Genomic DNA, 24,610 nt, shown 5'->3' on the forward strand with positions numbered 1-24,610 from the left:
ATAGTGGCAGACATTTTTGAAGTAACAAAGTTTTTCCTACAAAACTTATATCCTTGATGCTACAAGTGAAATCACAAAAGCTTCAGTCTTCGGGGGTGACATTTAAAAGTCATTATATAGCAGATCCGGAAATCCTGTTTAACACTTACTACATACATTGGGAAACTAACTGGATAACATAAGCATCTAGTGGTATTTTATACCCTGCTGTCAACCACAGCATTCTTAGAGTCAGGCCAAGCAACCTTCACTGACCATCACTCCTCAGAAAGGTAGAGGAATCTCTTCTGAAGTAGGCTGCATTGACTTTTCAACAGTAAAATGATAAAACCAGCATGCTGATTCAAACAAGCAAGGTTACTTACTGGAGGTTTTCCATGAGATCAGCCATCTTTTAATCTGAAAATGAATGCAAGTATTCACAAAAATGGAGATAACTGCTTTCAATCCATAGTTATATGGGTATGTTAGCATAAAAAGCACCTCACAAAATAATGTCATATGTAATGGAAGTACATTTTTAAAACAGCCACAGCATAAGAATTTATGTTCTTTACTGACTGAAGTTTCAAGCCCCATTACCCTCCCCACCTCTCTCTCAGTTTGTAGGGGGTTGAGGCTGCACAATATTGGATGAAAACAGATGAGGAAATACTAAAGACAGACTTCTCTAGATCCAGCTATCAACTCCTACCCTTAAAGTGGAAAACATTAAAATTATGTTAAGCTTTGAAATCAAGGAACATTTTCTGTCCTGTAAGTTGATGGACAAAGCATTCACTAGAAGTAATGAGTTAGGTACCCATGAATAGTTGAAATAATATTTCTTCTCTTTCTCTAGATCCCCTTGCACCACAAAACATTTACACATGGGTCTGGAGGACTCCAGCTACATGAACAAATAAAGTTGGGTTAACAGTGTCATGTAGATGCAATGTTACATTACCCCAGAAAAAAAAAAAAAGAACTTGGTAAATTTATTTTTTTCTTTAACCCTTTACGAAAATGTTAGAAGTCTTTGAAAGTACAAAATTATAACAGGTTGCTTTATATTATGACTATAATTTAGGATGAAAGCTCTAGAGGACTTGTATTACTAAAAAAAGGTAAGTGCATCCCAACCTTGTAGGTTGCTGTGAACTTTTGCTGCTTCAGTAAAATATTCTAAACAGACTTCTCTAAGAATGGCATTGCTGGCTGTTATAGCTCACAACATAGTTTCAAGCATGTATTTTATTTGTGGGAAAATGAGAATTCAGTATTTTGATATGTGACATATATCACATGAGCATGAACCATTATTACATTTGCACATCTCAATCAGTTCTTATAAGCAAGCCTGAACTTACTTACTGTACAACAATCCTTGTAGGGTTAATCAGTTCTGCATTCTACACCACATGAACATACAAGCAATTGAAAACACAAATTATGATAACTTACTGACAGGTATAAGATACTTTGACCAAAAAAAAAAAAATCCAAACCACTGTAACCATGTATAATAAAATAAGTCAAATGTAGTTAACTGAAACTGTTTATATTGGTAATAAACAAGAATCCAAAAATTGATATTCACAGGCTTAAAAAGAAACAGCTCTCCATATGCTCTCCATATTTGATGAAATCAACTAGTTACATTATCTCCAATATTCAGCTAGAATTTTTAAGCTTTTGCCTTTTCTTTCCAGCTCCCCATCCTCTGCTGAGCTGCACTGGATGGTCTCGAAATGATATCCGTTCCTTGTGAGATAGACTTAAACATGATTTTTCTGGAGTAGGTAAATTCTTTTCTAAACAAGAAACAGATATGTGAAATTAAAACCCAAACAAACAAAACTCCCTAAATTTCACTGCATTACATTCTTTTAAAGATAAAACTATACATCAATACGTCTAATTTTATAGCACACAACTTTCATAATTATGTATTGCTCACTGTTTTAAAAGTAATACAATTATTTTCACAAGGTAGTGCTTTTTTAAAAAACCAAACTCCTTATCAAAATACAGTAACATTACTCACAAATTATCATATTTTTAGAATTGCCACTATCTGTCCATTTTGAACATACTTTAAACACATGTAGAGTTCTGTAATGCTTTTGACAGAGAAACTAACATCATTCATCCTTCAAGTGGATGGAGAACTAGTTCAGAAGATATATCTACATAGCAAGTTATTGGTTTAGTACATTAGATCAAATAAAAGAGTGACTTCTTTTTTTTTCAAAGCCCAGGAATACTTAAACTTTTATGCTGAATGGTGACACAGCAAGTTTAGGAACATATAGAACTAGTGAAATAATCACTTTGTCATGCATATAGACACTTGAGTAATTTAGACATTAGTTTTTACAAAATACTTAAGACAATTACTTAAATAAAAGAACCATTAGACCTGACCAAAGGTATAGTATTTCTTCTACACAAACCAACACTTTACAGATGGAAATATCTTAGACGTCTGTAAGGAAGAAAGCATCTGTAGAAGACAACTCAAACTTTGTAAGAGAACGAGATGATGTTCACAGTAGAGCAGTTTTTTATATATATATATATGTATATAAACTTAGTACACTATCTTAGCTTATCAAATAACATTTTTACAAACACCTTTTGTGACCTATCAAAGTAAAAGGTTACTAACCACTCATTTTTAGTAATTATTTTTGATATTTTAACTTTTAAGTATTTTCAATAGCAAAATTAAATTTCTTACAATGAATAGTCCCCCAAAACAAAACGAAGCTTAAACCATATGACTAAATATAATTCTATCTACTAATTTCTACAACATAGTTATACATATAAAACAGTAAGAATTTCTTCATTTTCACATGGATGCTTTTTTTTAGTCTGCTAGATCTAAATGTCAGGAGCTTTTCCCAGCCTACAGTTCCCCTTTTTAATGAAGTTTTAAATTATTGCAAATGTATCTTACTAAATAGTTATTTTTGCAATCAAGAGCTTTCAAGCATTTTTAACATGATCTCTGTTCATTTTCTTATTGCTCCACAGATGTAGTAAATTATTTTTTTTCTTAAAATATTTAACTTACTCTAGGTGTACCTCATAAATACTTAAAATATTCATGTCTTGCCTTTACAGCATTTCCAGTTTCCTTGTGTTTGGATCCTTTTATTTAACATCTCAAATGGTAGCAGATATCTCTTGGTGCAGAAAGGCTTTTGTTAAAGAGCAAAGAATAAAGTTGTTTAATCAAGCAGTAAAATTGCCATTAATTCCTTTGACTGAGAACCACAACGTATTCACTGAAGGCTGAAACCCTCAAATTAGTAAATTAAGTGGTTAGTTAGTGAGACTTGAAAGTAAATCTGACATGGCAATAATATTACAAAACACTGCATCCCTTTAATTTAAAGGGATGTTTTCTGAAGTTGCAAAAATTGTTAAACAACAAAAAAAAATTAATACTGGAATATGTTCTTTGTTAAAAAAAAAAACAAACCATGGGAATAGCTATTGCATGTTTAGACTGGAAAAGAAGTTTGGGGCTAAATCATGCTTGAGACTGACTTCCCTATGCATTCATCTTCAAAGCTGTATCAATGATAGGTAAAGTAGACATACCAGTTATTAATTTCTATGTTTTGAAAAATCAAATATTTTTTATTATATTATTTTAAAAACAGAATAAATACAAATGCCAGAATAAAAAATTTGATAATAAATTTTAAAATTAGTTTAGAATTGGTAGAGTCAATTTAGCAAATCAGGATGCCAACCTCATCCTAATTGCCTAATCTGGATTGTTTCTGGACTAACAAATTTACTTGTTTATGAACCTGTCTGTGCTGCTAAATATTATTTTCATGATGGACTTCAGAAATCTGTAAATATAGGTTTTCCTGCCTTTCCACTTATAACTATATGCAGTTCATTGGAATGGATATGTTGTCCTTCCATTACTATGAAATGTTTATTATTATTCCACAAAAAAATCCCCAGAGGCTCGCTGTAATTTGCTCCAAGAAACTTGTTAAAAGTCTTCCTAAGTTACTAATATATCCTTTTATTTTGGCAGAATAACAGCCACATCTGTCATAGCATGAATTCTGCTTTTCTAAACTTCAGAGTCAAAAGTTCACAATTTTTATTTTTTTTTAATTTTTAATTGTAACTGATTTATGCATTGTTTAGAGGGTAGCATGGTCAAATATTCTGTGAGTAAAATGTAATAACTTATTAGTCTTGAGTGCATATAAGCTGTCTGACAAAACAATGTTTTACATGTCTGTGAGAATCATAGTTCAGGATTTGTAGACCTTCAGTAATTGAGCAGGATAACTTCCTCAGCCTGAGTGTATTTTTGCATAATCCCAGAGGCTCTAAAGGTGTAGACTCTCTGCTCCCTTGAATGCAGGTTTAAGAAATCAGAGGCTATCCCAAAGTCTGACAGTGAGAACTCCCTTTTTCTTTATCCTGAAGTGCTGGTTACATTTCCTAGGTTCTACTTTAAACTTCACTGTACAGTAGTGACCTACACAAACTGAATTAAAGCATAGACTACTCTGTATTCTTTCTTTCCATCCCTTACACAGTTCTCAGCACTTTCAGCCAAATAAAATCAAACCATTGTAGGGAATGATCAAATAATTTAGAATTAAATATTGACAAGACAGGTTTGTTGTAAATTGCTCCCTTTGTATGTCCCATCTTCCCATCTTTGAAATGGGCATAAATATGTATGCTTGCTCTTCTGATAAAGCACTATTGATATCTACTAAATAGCACTAAGAGATGGGTATTGTTATCAACACTGCTGTTCCAGTTATCACTCTAAATGGGGTGACGAAAGACAAAACTGGCATGGAGATCCAACAGCCTATTCCCTGAAGAATTCTCAAAATGAGTCAGAAAAACACATAAACTTGGTGATAAAGTTTCCTTACTCCTATTCATATTATACCTAACTCTCAGACATTATACTTCATAGATTGCTTAGTGGCTTAAATGTTAGTTATGATTGAAAAATTGTGTCATAAACCAAAGAAACACCTAATTTACCATTCAAGTATTAGTCAAATATGAGAAAGGTTTTTGTTGCACTTGTAGTGAAGTAAGAGCAGTTTTGTACTTAAGGGTAAAGTAAGCATCTAGGTAGAGTCTTGCAAGAAGGAACAATATTACATATAAATTAAAACTAATCTTAGGTGGTTTTTTTTTTGTCAATACCTGTGTTTACAACAGGTTTTCTGGTTCTACAGTACTCAAACAGGCAATTTTTTCTTTCAGAGATGTTTAATAAAGACAGCTTCATTAGCAAATGGTTAGAATTTTATCTAGATCAATGGGATGAGGGAAGACAAAGAGTCTAGTAAAGGATGACAATGCCACTTTGAATTAAGAGATTGAACACAGAAATTTTCCTTAAAAATAGTCTTCTTTTTCTAAATAATAATAAAAAAAACCCAACAACAACAAAAAAAACCAACAATCCCCAAACCAAACAAAACATTAAAAAGAAAAGGTAACTGAATCATTATATTTTTCTCACTTATATTTGTTGTCTTTTCTTATATTTATTGTGCTTTACTTCTCCTTGGACATAAATACATTTATGCCTGCTCAGGGGAGGATTTACTGCTTTATAAGATTTTTTGATTTCAAGAATAGGGGAGAAAATAAAAAAAAGTGGGGAGCGCACTTAGTTCAACATACAGAAAAATAAAGCAAATATTACCAAAGCCCCAATGATTGATAGCAAATGAAAATATTTTTCATATTTTAAAATATTCTACCAAGCACACACCTGCTATGTGCTGCAAGGTCAGATATTCAGGTATTATTAAAATATTAAAATCTCTGTGAGACCTTTTAACTGTTCTTCAGGGTGCACTTTATTTGAATGTGTTATCTCATGCCTCAATTTTTTTTTAAGAGAGCTTATATCTTTCTCTTGCAGCATTACTAATGATGTGAACAGTTTTTACAGCAAGCTTGGATTTGCAATACCTCCGTTTTTTCCTAAACTGCTATGTATCCTGCAAATGAATGGTTCATGTATTAGCATATATAACTGAATAAAAATACTATTATCAGACATTTTGACCAGTAAAAGAAAAGGTGACATTCACAGTTATATTTTGCTATAAATATAAAGAGATTTGTAAGGCATATATTTCATTAATATGCATACATACACATAGGTATGCGCAAGTGCATTTGTGATTTATGAATAATTGTAAACATGATCATAATACTTTCTTTTCATGTTATCTTTCATGAATGTATTTGTAGCGGGCCTTACCCAAAGGCAACAACAGAAAGATACACATATCTTTAGTAGATATAAGTTAGGACTATTACATTGGCTTTACTCTCTTTATAGAGTACTAAAATTTTTGAATAACAACAGTAATAATGATGATGATAATTATTTTTAATATTACTGGTACTAGAATTAAATAGAACCTGGTGAGTGTATTAAGTATAACTTAAGATGTAGAATAATAACATAATAATAACACAGTTATTCTAATACCCACTTATATGGGAACAAAATCTTAGCCAAGAAAAGCAATTTAATTTCTCCTATCCCAAACTAAGCTTTGGAAGACAGGCTGTAATGGTTATTTACTGTACTTTCACTTAATTGTAATATTTGACTATATGAAGTTCAAGTAGAGTCTGAGAGATTTTCAGGTGCCTGTATATATCAAATAACCATTTCTTTTGAGTATGTGCTGAAAGCTTGTCTTGGGTTAAGTTCACAAGCTTCTATTTCTAAGCAGTCACTTTTCTGTTGCTTAATCTGTTTTCTGCTATTGATTTGTTCTGGTCTTTTTTGGTTAAAGCCTGGGTCTTTTAACAAATGTCAAGGTTTACATATCCTCTGTTTTGATAAGTAATGCAATATGTAAAATGCTTTGAATGAAATTCTTGGTGTCCAAGAAGAAAAGCTTTGTTAAACAGGTTATGATAGAAATTTTATGATGTATAGTAGACGTCATAGGGCATTTATCGATCCACCTAACATTGTGTGTCTGGAGATATAATTTATTTCAAAGTCCTTACCATATTGTATTACTTAAGAGCAAATACAGCATAAGAAAGCATGGAGAAAAAACTTCAACATTTTAATAAAAGTGACCAGAACAAATCCTTAGCAGCAAAGCGTTTACATCAATTTAAGCTCTGGAAAGAAGCTAGGTTCAGCAGGTCTGTGAAAAAGGTAAATGCTACAATCTCAGAAAGGTTACTTTTTAATAATGTTACTTATGGCTATACTGAAGTTGGATCAAAAATATATTTATTGTATTGCAATTTTACATTAATTTTTTGTATTCCATACTTATATTTGAATAGCATTAAGAAGCCTCAGGAGCATCTTAAACAAAATCCCACATAACATGTAAAGATATATCTCCTTTCCATATGGAAAGATAAAACATACTCATGATATTTTTTTTTTAAAAGCAAATAATTAATTTTGTCTGTAAATCTCCTTGACTTCAAGTTGGTAGGACTAGAGACTAATCTTAAAAATTTATAGAAACAATTAACTTGGACATATTTGTTTACCAAACATTGATGCTGTTCTAACCAGATCATGCTTGAATAACCTGAACTCTAAGATATGACACAGTCACATGCAGGAATTCAGGTAGATAAGCATTTACAAGAATAATTTATAAACATTTATTAATTGCCATTCTACACACTTAACATAAACAACATAATAAACCTAATGTTCCAAATACATTCCTGTAAAATATAACATTTTCCTAACTACAAACAGGACTTTTAGCACCATCAGTTATGAAAGCCCGATATTTATTTTGTCTTTTCAGCTCATTATCTATTTCCCAAATTTTGACCATTTAAGATGAAATTTCACATACTGAGTATGTGCCTTTGGTGAAGTATTCTGAAATGCTAGTCACTTCCAATAATATATGTGAAGTACTTATGCTGCCCTTTGCAGAGGAGGCTTGAAGTATGCCAAGTAACAGAGCCTTGGCTTTAGGATCTGTCCAAATTTGGATCAAGTATATACAAACTGAAGTTTCCACATGATTGGAAGGGTTCTTGATTTTTTGGGCTACATTCCCTAAAATATCAGTCAGCATGGAAACGTGCTTTACCATGATGTTACACAGAGCTAAGCAAAACTATTCCTAAAAAGAATGTTGAAGATCACGGTAGGTCAGGGAACTTAAGAGCCTGTATGTTTCATGCTCTCTGTGGCAGATGGAATCTAGCTACAGGAACCATGGAGAGGATAACAGCCAAAGCTCCTACGGGAAGGAGAGTGAGAGAAAAGGCACAGGGCTGGAATTAAAACCTGGCAGAGAAATGAGACTGACTTGGGAGTTAGGTGAGAGAAACAAAGGCTATCTTGGCAAACTATACCCTGGCATAGCTGGCACGAGAGCTGACACTGAGAGCAGAGAGAAAATGTGGGGAAGAAAGTTGTGAATTGGCAAAGGGGGACTGAGTAAGAATAAAGATGGATTAAGGGGCACTAGAATGGATCCTAACTCTCAGAATTTACATAATTACAAGAAGTGAAAATACAGGATATGATAATAAAGGATACAGAGAATAAGGACATTAAGAGTCTGGACTCAAGATCTGCCTAAATAGTACACTAAACCAGGCCAAATTAGCGGGAGTGTTAAACTAGGACACAATGAATCTGATGAATACTGACAAGAAATAGATGGATACAAAAGGGAGTAGAGAGAGAGAGAGAGAGGGGAAAAAGGTAATCAAACAAAGATCTGTGGAAATAAACACAAGACTTGATGGTGACTGTGGAAAGGAAGCCTAAGAATGGCTGTGAGATGAAGCTTATACTGAAATAAGTTGGAGGAGCAGAAACAAGAATTGTTCATAATAAAAGAAAAGATTACGGAACACAAGTGTGGAAAAGTCAGCAATAAAAAGAGACAAATTAGAAGTAAAAAAACAAGGAAAGAAAGTCTTGGTGAAAAAGATATCTAGACACATATTTGTCAGCCAATGCAACAACTCTGCAATAGTCCAACACTCATTACTGGGTTTTTCTGTGCACTGACTTGAGAAATATTTTTGAAGCTACTTGACAAATATCCCACAGCAAAGGAAAGCTAAAATTGTTATTACCTCATTATATCATATGACAGAAATCCTTGTGGTAGGCCTAATGGTTCCAGGGTTCCAAGTGGGTATTTAAGTTACATGCAAGTCAACATTCCAGAATAGATTTTTAGTTTTTAACCTGGTTTCTCTTTCAAAAAAGCCCACATCTCCCAGGAACTCCCATATCCTACTAAAAGACTACCAGGCAGTAAAATTACACACTTAAAAATTAGGAAATGCCTCTGTGTACCTGTTATACATAGCTCTTGAATTATTTTAATAATTCAAAATACAGTTGATGAAATTACATGAGATAACATATCATTTCTCTCTCTAGCCTGCTAAATTTATTGAAAGCAAGTTCTAAGTGACTTTTAAAATCTGCATTTAAATAATATTTTAAATATGCAACCTCAAAGTGAATTAAGCAGCATTTTGTAAATTATCATTCTGTAGATGTTCAAAAACATTATGTATGCGCTATCCATAGTTAACTAATACATAGAAAAATATATATGCATCTCCATAATAATTTCAAATGGTGAGGAAAGCAGCATCCTTCAGCTGTGTTTAACAAATAGGAAAAAGCTCTGACCCTGCAGAATATGTCAAATTGCATGCTTGAGTATTCTTATTATGCAAAATTATACACAAGTACTTTCCTGAACCAGATTTTCTTCTTCTTAATCACACTCACAACTAATCAAATTTTTTAAACACTTGGGCATGGAAACCAGTGGAACTACACTGATGAGCCAGGCCAACATGTGTGTTCCCTTAAATTGCGGAAAAAAAAAAAAAAAGGTATTAAGATTGCACACTATGAAACTAGGGGAATACTCAGATGTTATATCCGTGAATAGAAAAAAAAACAGTAAAAAATTGAATTTTTGCAGTATGTACTAGATGCATGTATCACACTGAAATCCAGCTTACTGGCTTTGATTAAGCCAGGATCTCACCTCAGAAATTCACTTCTACCTTCATGATTTTATGTTAATTTTTGAGAGAGAAGCCTTCTTCTCAAGCAGATAATATTACGAAAAATAGCTCTCTGCAGACATAAATGATGACACCTATGCTGATGTACTTCATTTCTAAACACAAGATTTATATCTATACTGGTTCCCAGTTTCATCTTTATAAACTGCTCATTGAATTTTTAATAAAGTTTTTTCAAGGACTATTGCACTTCTATTGTTAATCAATATATCATCTCCCCAGTTAAGAAAAAAGAATCAGTGAATGTAAGAAACTCTGAAAGACTGAGTTAGACCTATGCTGTCACCAATTATTTTTATTTTGTGAATTAATCATTCCACCATTTGACACATCCATTGATTTTGTCAGCATACAGTAACCAGTTTGTCATTGGCATGGCTGTACCTGTGTATATCCATCTGTAACATTACCCCTTTGTTGACATGGCAGCTTCCAAATAGTTTATCCAGTTCACAAATGAGGAGAAGGCCCCTTCCCCTCCTAACAGTTAAACATTCTGATGCTATCATCTTTCACCAGCAGATACATAAACATTATACAAGGATGGTATATATAATGACTATTACTTCTGCAGATAGGAAAATTGATGCATATAGATTCAAAATTATATTCTTAATATCAACTAACAGGCTAGCGACACAACTGCAAAAAGGCAAAACTTTTGGATCTGTGGTCAAATACCTTCTCTCATGTGGATAAAATGTATCCCATCAGCACCACACACAGAAAAGTAGGTTTTAGTATGTAAGTCTGCACATTAAAAAGTTCCATTGTGCTGTGTATTTTTACATACAGGACACCAAGTAAAGTTCAGCACACTGAAGAATGTTTAAAATATAATGAAGAGTATTGTACAGATTAATTAATTTCTAATAAAGTGCCTTTTCTTACTAATTATTTAAAAGAATTATTTACCTGTCTGCACTGTAAGTCTGCAGGATATGACTGAGCTCTTGTTTGGAAGTCATTATAGAATTTCAAATATATATCTAGAGTTGTGCCACTGCTAAATTACCCTATCTCTGTATAGCTTTTTGCCTAGGTACCAGGCTATGCCAACACGTTTAAGGGTTTCAAGACTGCAGGTATTTTGCATTCTTTCAGCCTATAACATAGATTTAATTAGTTTCTACTGGTTTACTCTGACTATGTAAATATATGCTATGAATTAATGTATGGTGGATTGACAGCTTTTATTCTGAGGCATATTTTGTGTTCTGGTAAGATGTACAGAGATATTAGTATGTAAAAAAAAAAAAGTGTTGAAAGGATGTTCAAAACAATATTCATGCTTTCCTACTAGGTATCAAAGCCTAGTAAATATTAATTACTTCAGAACAGTAGAACATGTTGTCACCCACTATATGTCTTCATTTTCTGAGCACAAAAATTTTAAACATCTTTCATTGGACAAAATTCTTGTCCTTTAATATTCATGTCGTCACATAAGCTGATGTAGCTTACAGAAGAGACAGCTTTATTCCTAAAATTGTGACAACAGTTGGTAAACTGAGTTCAGCATTTTGCTGATGATAATATGTAGTTTGTACTGTAAATACGCTCTATAAATTTACAGTATTTCTACAAATTTCTAAGAAGAAATCATAAATTTTACTATTATTTTCTAGGGATTCTACTAAGCAAGGTAATGCTGAGAAATGAGAGGACTACTAAATAAGTACTTCCATATTTGATCTCATGCTTCTAAGATGTTTTTTACTCACTTTCTATAACATGGCAAACTAATTCAGACTGCATAAGAGGGGGAAAAAAAAAAAAGAAAAGAGAAAAATAAAAAAGACCACCAGACCACCAGAAAGCCCTTGGTAAAATATGAGTAAAAGCATGAAGAGAGAGAGCTCAAAAATGAGATGTTTACTGCACACAGGGAGTTTATAAATCCTAAATGAAAGACAGCAGTTATGGAACTAGAATATATAGACAATACTAATGCTAAGGAGAAAGATGCAGGAAACCAGGATTTTTTTAAAGACGTGTAGCTGTACCATACACTGTTTAAAACAAAGCTGAAGACTTTCTAAGGACTCTATCAATAAAACGAAGGGAAAAAAAATAATCAAGGCAGCGGTTCTGTCAAGAGGAAAAAGAAGAATGGAGAGAAAGGTATAAAAAGGAAAGTGAAATAAAAATTATTGGTGTGTGTTTGTTTCTTTTTCTCCATTGAGTTTGAAGCCTTTCCACTATAATAAAGGCATTACTAAACTTTACTTTCACTGATTAACAGAATGGTTAAGTTTGAATTTATCTGAGAAATGAAACTGATAAATGTTTTGTAGTGGAGACAGTATTTATGGGACATTTTTTGAATGAGGGATGATTAAAGAATTACAAGAATCACATCCAAATCTTTAATTTTTTTTCTGGAAAGCAGTGTTTTACTGGTATCAGAGGCTCCCTGAAAGACTAGAATTCGGGGAAGAGAAAAATTAAGAATTCTGGGCAGTATTTCAAATAACAGAGGCACAGTTCCCATTGCATTCCACTTTTAAATTCTGATTCTTCTGGAAATCGCTGTCAAAAGATTGCAGTTCACAAGACAGGAAGCAAAATGAAAATAAAGTTTAAAATTTGCAGAGAAATAAAATGACAAAAATGTGATGACAGGTAAACAATGTAAACATGTAGGAGGTCCAATATTGGTTGACCAGAACCAGATTAGGATGACAGAATGGAGTTGACAATTGTCATAGTCTTCTCACAAACTGGACATTAGTATAAAAAAAATCATCCTGTCTACCCAGGTGTAAAAAAAAAAAAAAAAATTATTTAACGCCTAATTCTTGCAGAATATTTCAATGCCCATCTTGCCACTTGGTGCTGACTACACTACACTATTTAGAAAAGTATTAAACCAAAAAAATATAACTAGCAATTCACATCAATATTTATGAAATTAATAAAAATACCAGTGAGTGTAGGACTGATATTTGAATCTTGCATAACTCTGACTGTAAGCCACTAACCATCATGGCTGATGTATGTGTATTAAAGAGAAATTATACATCATGTAAAAAGAACTTTTTTTCTGTCCTTTTTTACAAAAGGAAGGTAAATTTATGGGAAACTGAAAGGCAGAAAATATAATAAACAAAAGGTCGTTCTAACACACCTACTTTTGCAACTTGCTGGCACTAGGTAACAGAGATTAAAATCTTAGCAGTGGTAAAACAAGGATGACAAAACAAACCCAAATCCAAACAAACAAAAAACTACACGCAAAATACCACCTCAAGAAATAAAAAAAAGAAATAGTTACCATGGAGCATAAAGAAATAACTATGATTTCTGGAAGGAATATAAAGTAGTATGAGAACATAACATACTAATTAGTCTAACTGAACAATTGCTACGCTCTCTTTAGGTTATATATATTTTTTTACTTTTTTTTTTTTTAATACTGGGTGAATTTAATGCACCGTCAATTTTCCCTTTGAACATATAACATGGAACCACATCAAATACTTTTAAGTACATAAATGCTTTCCTTAAACTGAGATATACTATGTCCACAGCATTTCTTTTATTCTGTAATTCATTTTATTTTGTCAAGGAACAGAATTCAGTTATTTTAGGATTAAACTACCCCGTCCAGACTTTGAAGAAAAGATCTGTAAATTTCAGTGATAAAAACCTTAGAATTCTCTAAACAGGAATTCTAAGAACCTACCTTTGGAAGATAAGATCTATAAAAAGTACAACAAAGTTGAGCAATGCCCCAAAATATTTCTGAAAATCTTGACTTAGACTTTCTAAAAACCCCTCTGAATTAAAGGATAATAATTTGGAAGCACTATATGTTTTGTCTTTATGAAAACATGATCGTTCACATAGTCATGTCCCTGTAGTATATAAAATGCATTTTATTTCAGTATCATATATATTTCTGGGTTTTTTTTGAGTAAATATACCTAAAATATAATTTATCCTGCATTTTTAGACCTCACTTTTCAGGCCTTAAGATGTCAACTATTTACTGATATAAATAGTGAATTATAAATATACAATATATACACACAATATATATAAATATACAGAAATATAAGAATATATAAGAAACATAGATGTTACCCTCAACTAATATCTCTGATATATACTAAAATCTCTCTTGGTTGTATAACACAGTTTGCCAAAGACTTCTTACCAATAATTAAAAAGAATTTTGAGCAACAACCAGGATTATGGATGTTGCAAAGTAAATTCAGTAACATTTTATTAATTAAAGCTTACTAAACCATTGACATTGAATACTCCTGAAAAAACAGTACAAGAACTTGATTTAACAATTTACTCAAATGGAAGCACCTCTAAGGTCACAGCATCTTTTCTAAGCTCTTCTGTAATACAAGTGCAGGCTAACTCAAAAGGAATACACAACTAAATCAGTAATTTAGTGATTGAAGCTTGGTTTCTAGGCTTCTTCACTGAATATTTCAGAAAGCAAAAATCAAGTACAACAGGAAAGTATATTATAATGAATAGATTATAAATAAAGGCAAATTTCTAATGTTTTCAGATTAAGGATACTATAGGGCTTATAATTTATTTCGATCATTGAAAAGAAGCAGTCTTCGGCAAACAGAACTATATAATGAATATGTTTATACATGGCATATAAATTGTACAAAGATAATAGTAATGTCTGAGTTTATATATAATATGCATTACAATTTAATGTTTCATCACTTTAATTTTATATAGATATACATGCAGAAACGTATATAGAAAGATGTAAGACCCGGGCCTTTTTTTCCTTAGTTCCTAGACTACTGAAAGGAGAATGAATATGTAATTGTGCTGTAGTAGATGTGTACTTTATGAAAATCATATATATAAAGGACACTGTAAACTGTCTCTCTGTCTGTCACACTTAAAACTCTGCCAGTTGACTGTTCTTTCTGCTTCTTTCCTAGTCTCCTCTTTTTGAAGGCATAATACAATGGCTTTTTTTTTTTTTTACTGTTCCCAAGCTCCAAACACAGGAAAATTCGACATGCCTATTTTTGTCGGAAAAGCTTATTCTCATTTATTTTTCTAGATGGAGGTATAGTGTAGGTTACAATCTAGACAGCAGTTATACATTAATATGAATGCAGTGTATATTATTTAACTCAATTATTCAAGATATGCATATGTTTTATTCTGAATATATGAATATAACAATAATTTTGCCATTTACATCAGTAACTTAGACATGTCTCACCTAACTTAGCAGTTAGGAAGCTCATCTAATTTAAGTGGTGGGGCTTCATCACTAGCCAATAGAGAGAAATGAGAAAACTCAGGACACAATTTGTTCTATTCTAAGATGGCAGGCAGAAAGAAAGAATCATATTCTTTCTCAGTGGATGTAACTAATTTATACTAGGATGATAAATTTTATCTAATCTAATTTTAGGAATGTAAGTGAATAAGCACAGATAAATTGTACTTACTGCTATTTTTTGCCTGTGTGGACTAATATAATGTAAATACATATTTATTCCAAAGTCTTTACAAAGTATGTCATAAAAATAGAGATATCAAGTATTTTTTGCATGTTTTCCTTGATTTTTAATTTGTTTTGAAAGTGAAAAGTCAGCATATATGAAAACAATCAAAAAAGCAAATCCAGCAATTACATATAATTTACAAAACAATCTGATTTCTATTTTGACATAAAACATTTCAAGAAACTTCACTACTTAAACGGTTTTAAGAATTTCAATAATTTTGCCAAAGTTATTTAATACTGCTTATATTTTCTGTAATGTACATTTTTGGAGTTTGGAAATTTGTTTTATCTGGAAAAGACATTGTACAGAAATGACAAAATATAGTATGTCATATTATTAGAAATATACTAACATTTTCTACAGTTATATTACAGAAAATAAACCATGAAATTCATGATGCTACCATTCTATGATTTTCAGTATTATTTTTTTCATTTTTTCTATATATACAGTTTTTTGTTAATTTGTGGGATATTAAAGTGGTAAAAATATAAGGCTTTAAAAGGATCCTCTGCCAGTGAGCTATAGTAAGTTCAGTGGGATGCCTATACTACAGCATAATTGGTAATCAACATGACAGAAATCTGTGGCTTGATTAGGATACATGTTCTGGTATTCAGTTAACAAAACATGCATTTTTCAAACCTTTTTTGGAAAAAAATGAAGGAGAACATTAAAAAACCCACTATGTTTTATAATTTAGAGAAAAGAAAGTATTTTAAGAATACAATCATCAGAAGACCTAGCATACATCACAGGGAACTTCCTGGAAAATCACAAGAGGAAAATCTATTGATACTGGTGACATGGTTTTTAAACAGAATTGTAGAAAAAGTACTTTTATGTAAGAAAGAAACGGAAAGATAAGTAGCATGTGTTACCAGGGATTCCAAGCATGCTCAGTACCACCTAGCACTTTAAAGTGATCTTTAGAAGTGATATTGAAAAAAAAATGTAACTTACTTGAAGTTCTTTCTGAGTGTCTGTGTGGCTGCTTATTTTTTTCTCTGTTCTCAGTCAAAGTACTTCCACTGGCCATGGAAACAAGGTCTAAATCCGTGTCTTCTCTGCTTACAGGGCTTGCCTGGAAGCAGTGGGAGAGAATGTACACAATCATGAAACAAAATATAACATTTTCTGAATGCAGCTCACATTACCCCAAATAAACAAACAGGGTCTGTCAAACAACCTTCTTCAAAATGATACCACAATCCTTTATTGTTGCCTAGGCTGAACAAATGCACTATGTCAAAGCATTTTTGTAAATAAGAGCCGATCTTAAAATTGTGGTTTGTGATCTGAGTCAGTGCAACAACAAAAGAAAACATTTTAGTACAGTAATTTTGAAGAAAATCAATCTTGCAGATGGCTGATGAAACCTTAAACAGCTTAAGATCATTTACTGACCAGTCTATAATTTAAGTTATAGTTGAATGTCAGAGATGTCATACTGGATTATTTTCTGCAATATTTATGTTTTATCCAGGACACGTATCGGTTCAATCAGTCAAGGGCCCCAGTAAGTAATTTAATCTTTTAGGTTTTTGCTAATTAACCATAACCATCAGACAGCATTTTAATTACACTTTAGGTAAGAGTATTATATTAATTATAAACTTCTAACATCCAGTGGTGGTACGTTTTGGCTTGAGGCACAGTATCTGCACATAAATATGGCAAAACATAAATGAAAATCACATTTAATTTTAGCAATGGGTCCTTGTTTTGGGAACAGGTAGGACAAATGTTAAAAATACTGACCTGGAAGATAACATACACTGTGAACAGTAGATTGTTAGTTTTGCGGAAATGACTTTGCATTTACTGAACAAGAACTCCCTTTCCTTGAAATGAAAAGCTATTCAACACCAAAAGCATCCATCTAACAATACTGTTAACTAGATATTGAGGGTTGGTAACCATGACGGGGAAAAATCAGACACTGTGGAAGAGCGATCAACAAAATCTCCAGTGTAAAGTCAGTCAGCTGGAAGTACTGAACATAAGGATACACTTTTCTAGTCTCTGGACCTTCAGAAGCAGAGTCCAGAAGATAGATTAAGTCCTTCCTCTATCTGGGCTGAAAAGCCTCAAATCCTTTGAGAAGCTAGGTGTCTAACTGAGTAGGCTAAATAAAGGAAAGACTATGCTAGTGGTAATGCCACCAAACTTTTGCAGAATATTGTAGTAGCTAGAATGCTCGATCAGGAATTGAAAGACTGGGTCTCAACTCCTCCCTCGGGGGGCTGAAGCCTGCAGCTCCCTTCTTCTCAGGAAAATGTCGTTACTATAAAGTTGTAGGCTACTCTGGAGGAGACGATCTCCAGACTTCCTGTTCAAACCAGCTCACTGTACCAAGAGCAGCACTGCACCAATGCAGACAGGCTTTGTAGTCCAGTGTAACTTAGAGAACTCGGATGAAATGTAGACCTGGTTCATTTCTTTGTCTTTACCCAGTCACTGTTTAATGTAAAATTCATTAACAAGTTCATGCATTTTCAAACCAACAACTCCAAAGATACAGAGATTTTACCCTCTTCCTTAGTGACTGTGTACCCTTTGTGTCAGCACAGAAAGTTTATCCCTTGTTTTCTGATGCTTGCCTTTTATATGTTTAATGACCATGATTTTAAAGTTTTGCTTTGCACAAGTAGCAGGCTGTATTATTGCAGTTAACATCAATATTTTATTTTCTCTTCCATAGCAGTGTCAACAAACTTTGAAAAGAGTAAGTAAAAGAGTAACAGTTTTACCCTGCCAACTCTTTATATTTTTCACCTTAATACAGTTGTTATAAGCTTGTGAGAGCTCCATATGCTCAAAATCTTTAAACTGAAAGCTTTTAATATTTCATTAGTAAAAATAATACAATCATTGAGAGATTTAAATCAATGGAACTGATAATTCTTATTTCCATCTAACCTATTTCAACACAAAGCAGAAGTCTTCTAATGTCCCAATCCCAACCACTCAAGAGGCCACAGTATTTTAAACAGCTAACCTTTCCATGGAATTATTATCCAACAACTATCATCATAGAATCCGATGTTCATCATCTTGCAGACAACAATATTCAGTGTTATATGCTAGATTTTAATAGGGCTGCCTGGCGCTCTGATGTAAAGTATTTGTTATTTTCTTTCAAATAAAGATAAATATTTTCACCCAATTACAGTCAGAGTAATATTTAAGGTTGTATTAATCACTGGAGCAAACTTAATTTCAAGTTTGTAAAGAACCTGACTGAAAGCCCTCTGAAGCTAATTAGAGCCTTCTCTTTTACATCTATAGCTTAAAGCCAAAAATTTGGAAGAAATTTAAGGTACTGGTACACTTTTTCACAGAGTGCAGTACTGGACTTTCATCTGTAGTGATCACCATATTTAACCCTTTAGACTTTTTGCCCTTATGTTTTATTGCTACAAATCCTTTTTTCAATTGGAAATAATTTCAATCAGGAGGAATCTTTGCCTTGAATAAAACTCTGCACCTGAATATTTTTCTTTTCCTATGTTAAATTACCAAGAAATTCTGTAACCTTATGAGGTAAAAAGCGCTTTTAAATTCAAGTTATATCTTAATGATTTGGAGACACTGACTAATATTCAAGTGGTTAACCATGCAGGTAACTTGAACTATATACAAAGATGAATCAGGAAGCCTATCCTACTTGTCATTCAGCAAAATCATATTAATTTCAAGAGCCCAGTTTAAACTGTTAGTCAGCATGCCCTCCTAAAAAATTATGCAGTGGTAGTAGTAAGCAAAATTATCAAAATTATCAAGATTAACATAATAAATTCTTAGATTTACTGCAGGTTACTACATAGGGTTTATTCCTCAATGAGAAGGGCTAAGACTTTATTATTAATACTCAACCACTGAAATACCATTTTGTATCCATGAAAAAGAATGTCTTAAATTCTTGGAATGTGCACAAATATAATTTAGAAAATTATATTAATTTAGTATTTTCAGAATGCAGGCTTATGGAACACATTCAAATTAGGGATACTATTATACACCAGGAAACTTTATGATTGAGCACATGAGATATGAATAAACTACTGGAAATACTCAGGAATGCTTTCCTCATTGAAGTATCTTTTTTTTTTTTTTTATGTATATTTTCCTATTTCTTTCAGTTTACCAGAGCTTTTCCTACTTTTTGATAAGGATTGTAGCTGTTAACTTTGGTTTTGTTATAATTTCATAGCTTTTATCTGAGTTACTGTGCAAAAGCATTAGAAGTATGTTCACGTTTCAACGTTTAAAAGTTAAAAGAACCCATATAAATTTTAAAACTATAATTCTCCAGCCGTATATATGTACAAACCACATCATTATTTCATTGCCTATACAGTACTTCTTTCTGCATTAGAGATATTTTATTCATTTTTTCTATTTTTTGACCTAATGTTGTATTTTTCTCTGGATTTCATTCATGTGGAACAGCTATGTAATTATGTGGCACAGGCTGCGACAATCCCATAACATTGCCAGTTATGTGGACACACCACATAATACTGTTGTGGGATTGCAGCAGTATTTTGTGGACAGAATTGCTTACTGTAAATAAGATACAACCTATCTATCTGCACATATGCTTACCAATAATTACATAATATGTAATTTAGATAACCTTATTGGATTATGATTTGCTCAAATTACAGCAATTACTATTTCAGATTATGTAACAAATAACTATTAGTGCTGCTGCAAAACCCATTGTAATGGTCACTTGGTTCACGATTTCAGCCACTAAACTTTAACAGGAACCTAAGAATTGGACACAACACAGAGAAAAATCTTGGACAAAATTTAAAAAAAATAGTAATAGCAACATTTAAGTCTTAAAAGCATTTTTCCAACAGTGAATTTTAGAAGAGTTTATGAAAGCATTTCCAAAACATGCATATTACATAGGCGGTGAAGCTAAGGAAGACAAAGATTAGAAAGGGCCAAGATTTCTGACTACAGAATGAGGCATATGACACATCATCTAACTGGGAAATACATTTTATGCAACATTTTACTTTATGTATATGAATGTAAGACACTAATTCTGTGTAGTCTGCAAGGTTTTGCCTCATTTTTTTTAACATCCACAATCACATTTAGAAGAATATTGCTAACTTGGCAATAAAATGTGAAGTCAGTATGTGTGTGTATATATATACATAAATAAAAAAGTATAAATTGGCCTGTAGGCCTCATAACAGTGCTCACTATCAAAGGAAATTTTGAGTATCTCTGACATTAAGTCTTTTCATTTTGTCAATCTTCAGATCATTAAATTGTTCATATTCCCTTTCCTCCCAATCTACAGGACTAGCCTTTTCCAAAAATACAAGTTTTTTAAATGCTGCAAAGGAAAGAATGCATCATGAAAAGAGTAGAGGGCATTTTATGATTTAAAAAAATAGAGAAAAGAAATTTTAGGAGTAAGTCTGATTTTATACACTGTTTTTAATAATGTCACTGTATTAATATGCACATCCAACTTACTGTCTTTCAATAAGTGACACTGTGGGGATATTAGAATGATTTAGGTATGTGACTTACAGAATTTAAGAACATTTAAACTTGTTTCATTGACAAGAATACACATTTTCAGCAAATATAATTGGCGCTGAACTGTATTTAATTTTTTAAAACATTACTTAAAAGGTCAATTTAGACACTTTAAAAAACAGTAACATTTGCTGTCTTAAAAACAAAATCAGTATCAGATTATGAACTAGAACCCTATATACACATAGGTTCTTCTGCTCATTTTCTTCTGATCTCCATCAATGGCTGACTTGATGGCCAAATAGAGATATCATTAAAGAATTATATTAAATCAAAAAAATGTCCTCTTTTTTTAAATCAAGTATGCATTTGGAAACACCATTAAGGCATAGCTAAATTCTGAAAAATCCCACAAGGAAACAAGTTCTTACCGCAAGTTGTACTTGTCTACTGTCCTGTATTGTAGGATCTAACTCAGGCAAAAAATGACAGCTGGGAAAAATGTAGAACAGAAATTTCAGTAAAACCCACTGTACTGGGTTCACTAAAATACCTGCACAGAATCTTTTCCTGGAAACACTCTTGCTTAAGTAGAAATGATACTATTTAAAATAATTCCATGGTTAAGATGTATCAGAGTAATTAATATTAATTGATAATGTTAAAGTATCAGAGTAATTATTTTTTAATTTAAGTTTAAAATCAATAAATCATTAACAATTAATATTTTTATTCCAATGAAAGAATATGAATTAAAAATATAAATGTCAATAAACAACCACGTATGAATTTTTGTATGTATTGACATAAATTATAGCCACGTAATTTGTCACATTACATAGGAATAAAATTGTTTTCAGTTACATAAATGTATGAGCTGCTCTAAACAGTCTACCAGTGATGTTCCAAAGGAGATCAGTGGGAATTTTGCCACATTCAAAAATGGTATCAAAATCTTAAAAAAATGACAATACAAATATTAGCGCATAGCACACACCTGCAGAGGTAACACAATAACATTTTAAAAAACTGTTCTATAAATTTCCACGTCTCCCTACTTTCAAACATCATTACATGTTCTGTTCCAGTGTTTTCATTCAAAATAAAAGTCATGGCAATTTTTTTAAACAAACAGTTAGAGTGTTTCACTATTATGGAACATGACTGACAGATAAATATTTCCTAAAGAATATGTGCTGCATATACTACCTACAGTCATTGATACAATTTAGAAATGTGGAATATTTTTCCATACAAAGCATAACAATATGCAGTCCATTTCATCACAAATTAAATACACTTTTAATGAAAATAAAGTTAAAATGCTTACACTAAATCCATAGTTTGCCTACTGACATCTTGTTTGGTTTTATTAGAGGTGCTTGGCATTGTGTCTACTAATGACTTCACTAAGATATCAATGGTTTATATTGAATTTATGACCAAAATATACTTACTATGTCTTCATGTTAGTTTAGGGAATGAGATTAACTTTTTCTTTAATTGTACTGATATTTTACCTGTTTAATAACCAAAATTAAATATAGAAGTAGCATGTTTACAACATTTTACTAAAGTATACTATGGACATGTAAAAGTTGGGTTTATGTTTTGAAGTTAAAAAGTGGGTCTTTTACTTCCTTAATCAAATCTAACAATATAGGTAATGTTACAGTTGATCTAATTACATAAAATCATAATATATATCAATAAATTTATAAAATATATGACAAGCACTTTTTTCTACACTCCTTACAATGTAAAAATCACTGCATTGCTAGCATAAAGCTATGAAGATATTTATCATAAGATTCTGCAGTATTTTTCATTTAATTATCACTGTGGAAGAAGTATCTGTGCAATGACTACCAAAAAAACCTCTAAAGGCTTCCATGTTTGGGACCCAGAAATATGGTGTACTGCCTGCTAGCTACAAAGTCATATTTGTTTTAGAACTGTTAACCTAGCTTTCACTTTGCAAGATAAATTTAAAATAAATAAAAAAAAAAAAGTCTAATTTAAAGGTAATGACCTCACCAGTTCATATTTTTGGAACTGGCTGCTTCATAATCCAAAAGCTGTGTATGAAGCCATTGATACGTAAAGTCTTGTCTCCTTTGTAATTTCTCATCTAAAGTAGTATCCAGCTGAGAAAATTCTTCTTTTTTACCTGGGGAAGAAAAAAGATACTCCTGTCTCATTACTTTTTTTTATTATTTTTTTTAAGATTCCCCACATAAACTTTGAGCATATTGCCTTTTACAAAAGAAAAAGGGCATTTACTTAATTTTCTTGCAGAGTCCAACTAACTCAAATTTCTTCAGATATATTTAAGAAATATTTTTAAATAAATTTTGAATTGTATGGTTTATTTTCCCTTTTGATATTGAAACTGGCCTTCTGGATGCATTTATTTTTATTGGAAAGTAAAATTTTCTTTATTCTGAAATACATACAGAAATATAATATTATACATAAAGCTTGTCATAGCATCTGTGAATGTTTCTTGTTGTACTATCTCCATCATTAAAAATACAATTCTGTTTACCAATCTGTAAGGTAAAAAAAGTCATCATTATATGCAAGAGTGGACACATGGCAATCTTATTCCTCTGCTCTGTCTTTTACTGAAATGACTTATTAAGAAATTTTAATGGCAATTTCTGATATTAGATTTCAAAGCAATCGCATACCCGATATTATTTTTCACAAATGAATACCTACTTTTGTATCACTGAAGATACCCAAAGATAGAGAATAAAATAGTGACATTATGGATAAAAGCTGTACGATTCTGGAGGCCCTTCAGTTTTTGGGACTATTCCGCTGAATCCCAGATATGTTTTGTAGCGCAAGGAAGAGGATTCCAGAATTGGAAGAGCCTGCAGAGGAAGCATTGTTGTTGCATGGGGACATTCATGGATTAGAATAACTTTTCTTTTTCTACCCTTGTACATCAGCCTTACAGGTTATGTCTTTGTGGTACCTTTGACTGAAGGCTTTTATGGGACATCAGAAAACCTTTTTTTTTTTTTTTGTATAAAAGTTTTTTGATTTTCTTTTTAATGTTATTTCAGATGACACTGAGTTATCCCCCCTCTTGCTGATTATTTGTTTTCTGCTTTCAAAGACTTTTCTTTCTCTCAGTGATAGGTCAATTCAGTAGCTACTAGAAGTTGCTTAGTAAACCGTAGGAGCATACCTGTCCTTTTGACTTGAACCAGCAAAGAATGTAGGTCACCTCACTTTGTACCAAGTTCATTTGTCCACTATGAAAGATTTAAGTATCAATAACTGTAAAGGAGGTGGGAGGAGATGTCAGACTGTCTTTGAGGTGAATGGTTTCCCCACACTCCATATTTTAAACCTTAGTTTTCATTCATGTTTTCACAACAAACTGAAGTAACAGACTATTCACCAACTCACTTTTAAAGAAGTCTGCTGCATTCTCTGCACTAATTTTTAAACTTATAATTTACTTTGCACAAGCT

General features: G+C 32.1%; 1 protein-coding gene across 1 annotated transcript in view; it reads right to left on the minus strand.

Annotated features, from left to right (window-relative positions):
• Positions 1-1,473: 1,473 nt before the first annotated feature.
• The window catches only part of LRRIQ1 (leucine rich repeats and IQ motif containing 1), a 113,750-nt gene continuing 90,613 nt past the window's right edge, over positions 1,474-24,610 (minus strand). The window contains exons 23-26 of the mRNA XM_056340918.1: positions 23,157-23,289; positions 21,551-21,611; positions 16,569-16,689; positions 1,474-1,793 (exon numbers count right to left, since the gene is read on the minus strand). Coding sequence (XP_056196893.1) covers positions 1,654-1,793; positions 16,569-16,689; positions 21,551-21,611; positions 23,157-23,289 — 455 coding nt within the window. The 3' untranslated portion in view covers positions 1,474-1,653. The remainder of the gene's footprint in view (positions 1,794-16,568; positions 16,690-21,550; positions 21,612-23,156; positions 23,290-24,610) is intronic.

Source organism: Falco biarmicus, chromosome 5, assembly GCF_023638135.1.
Source record: "Falco biarmicus isolate bFalBia1 chromosome 5, bFalBia1.pri, whole genome shotgun sequence".
Classification (NCBI taxonomy): Eukaryota; Metazoa; Chordata; class Aves; order Falconiformes; family Falconidae; genus Falco; species Falco biarmicus.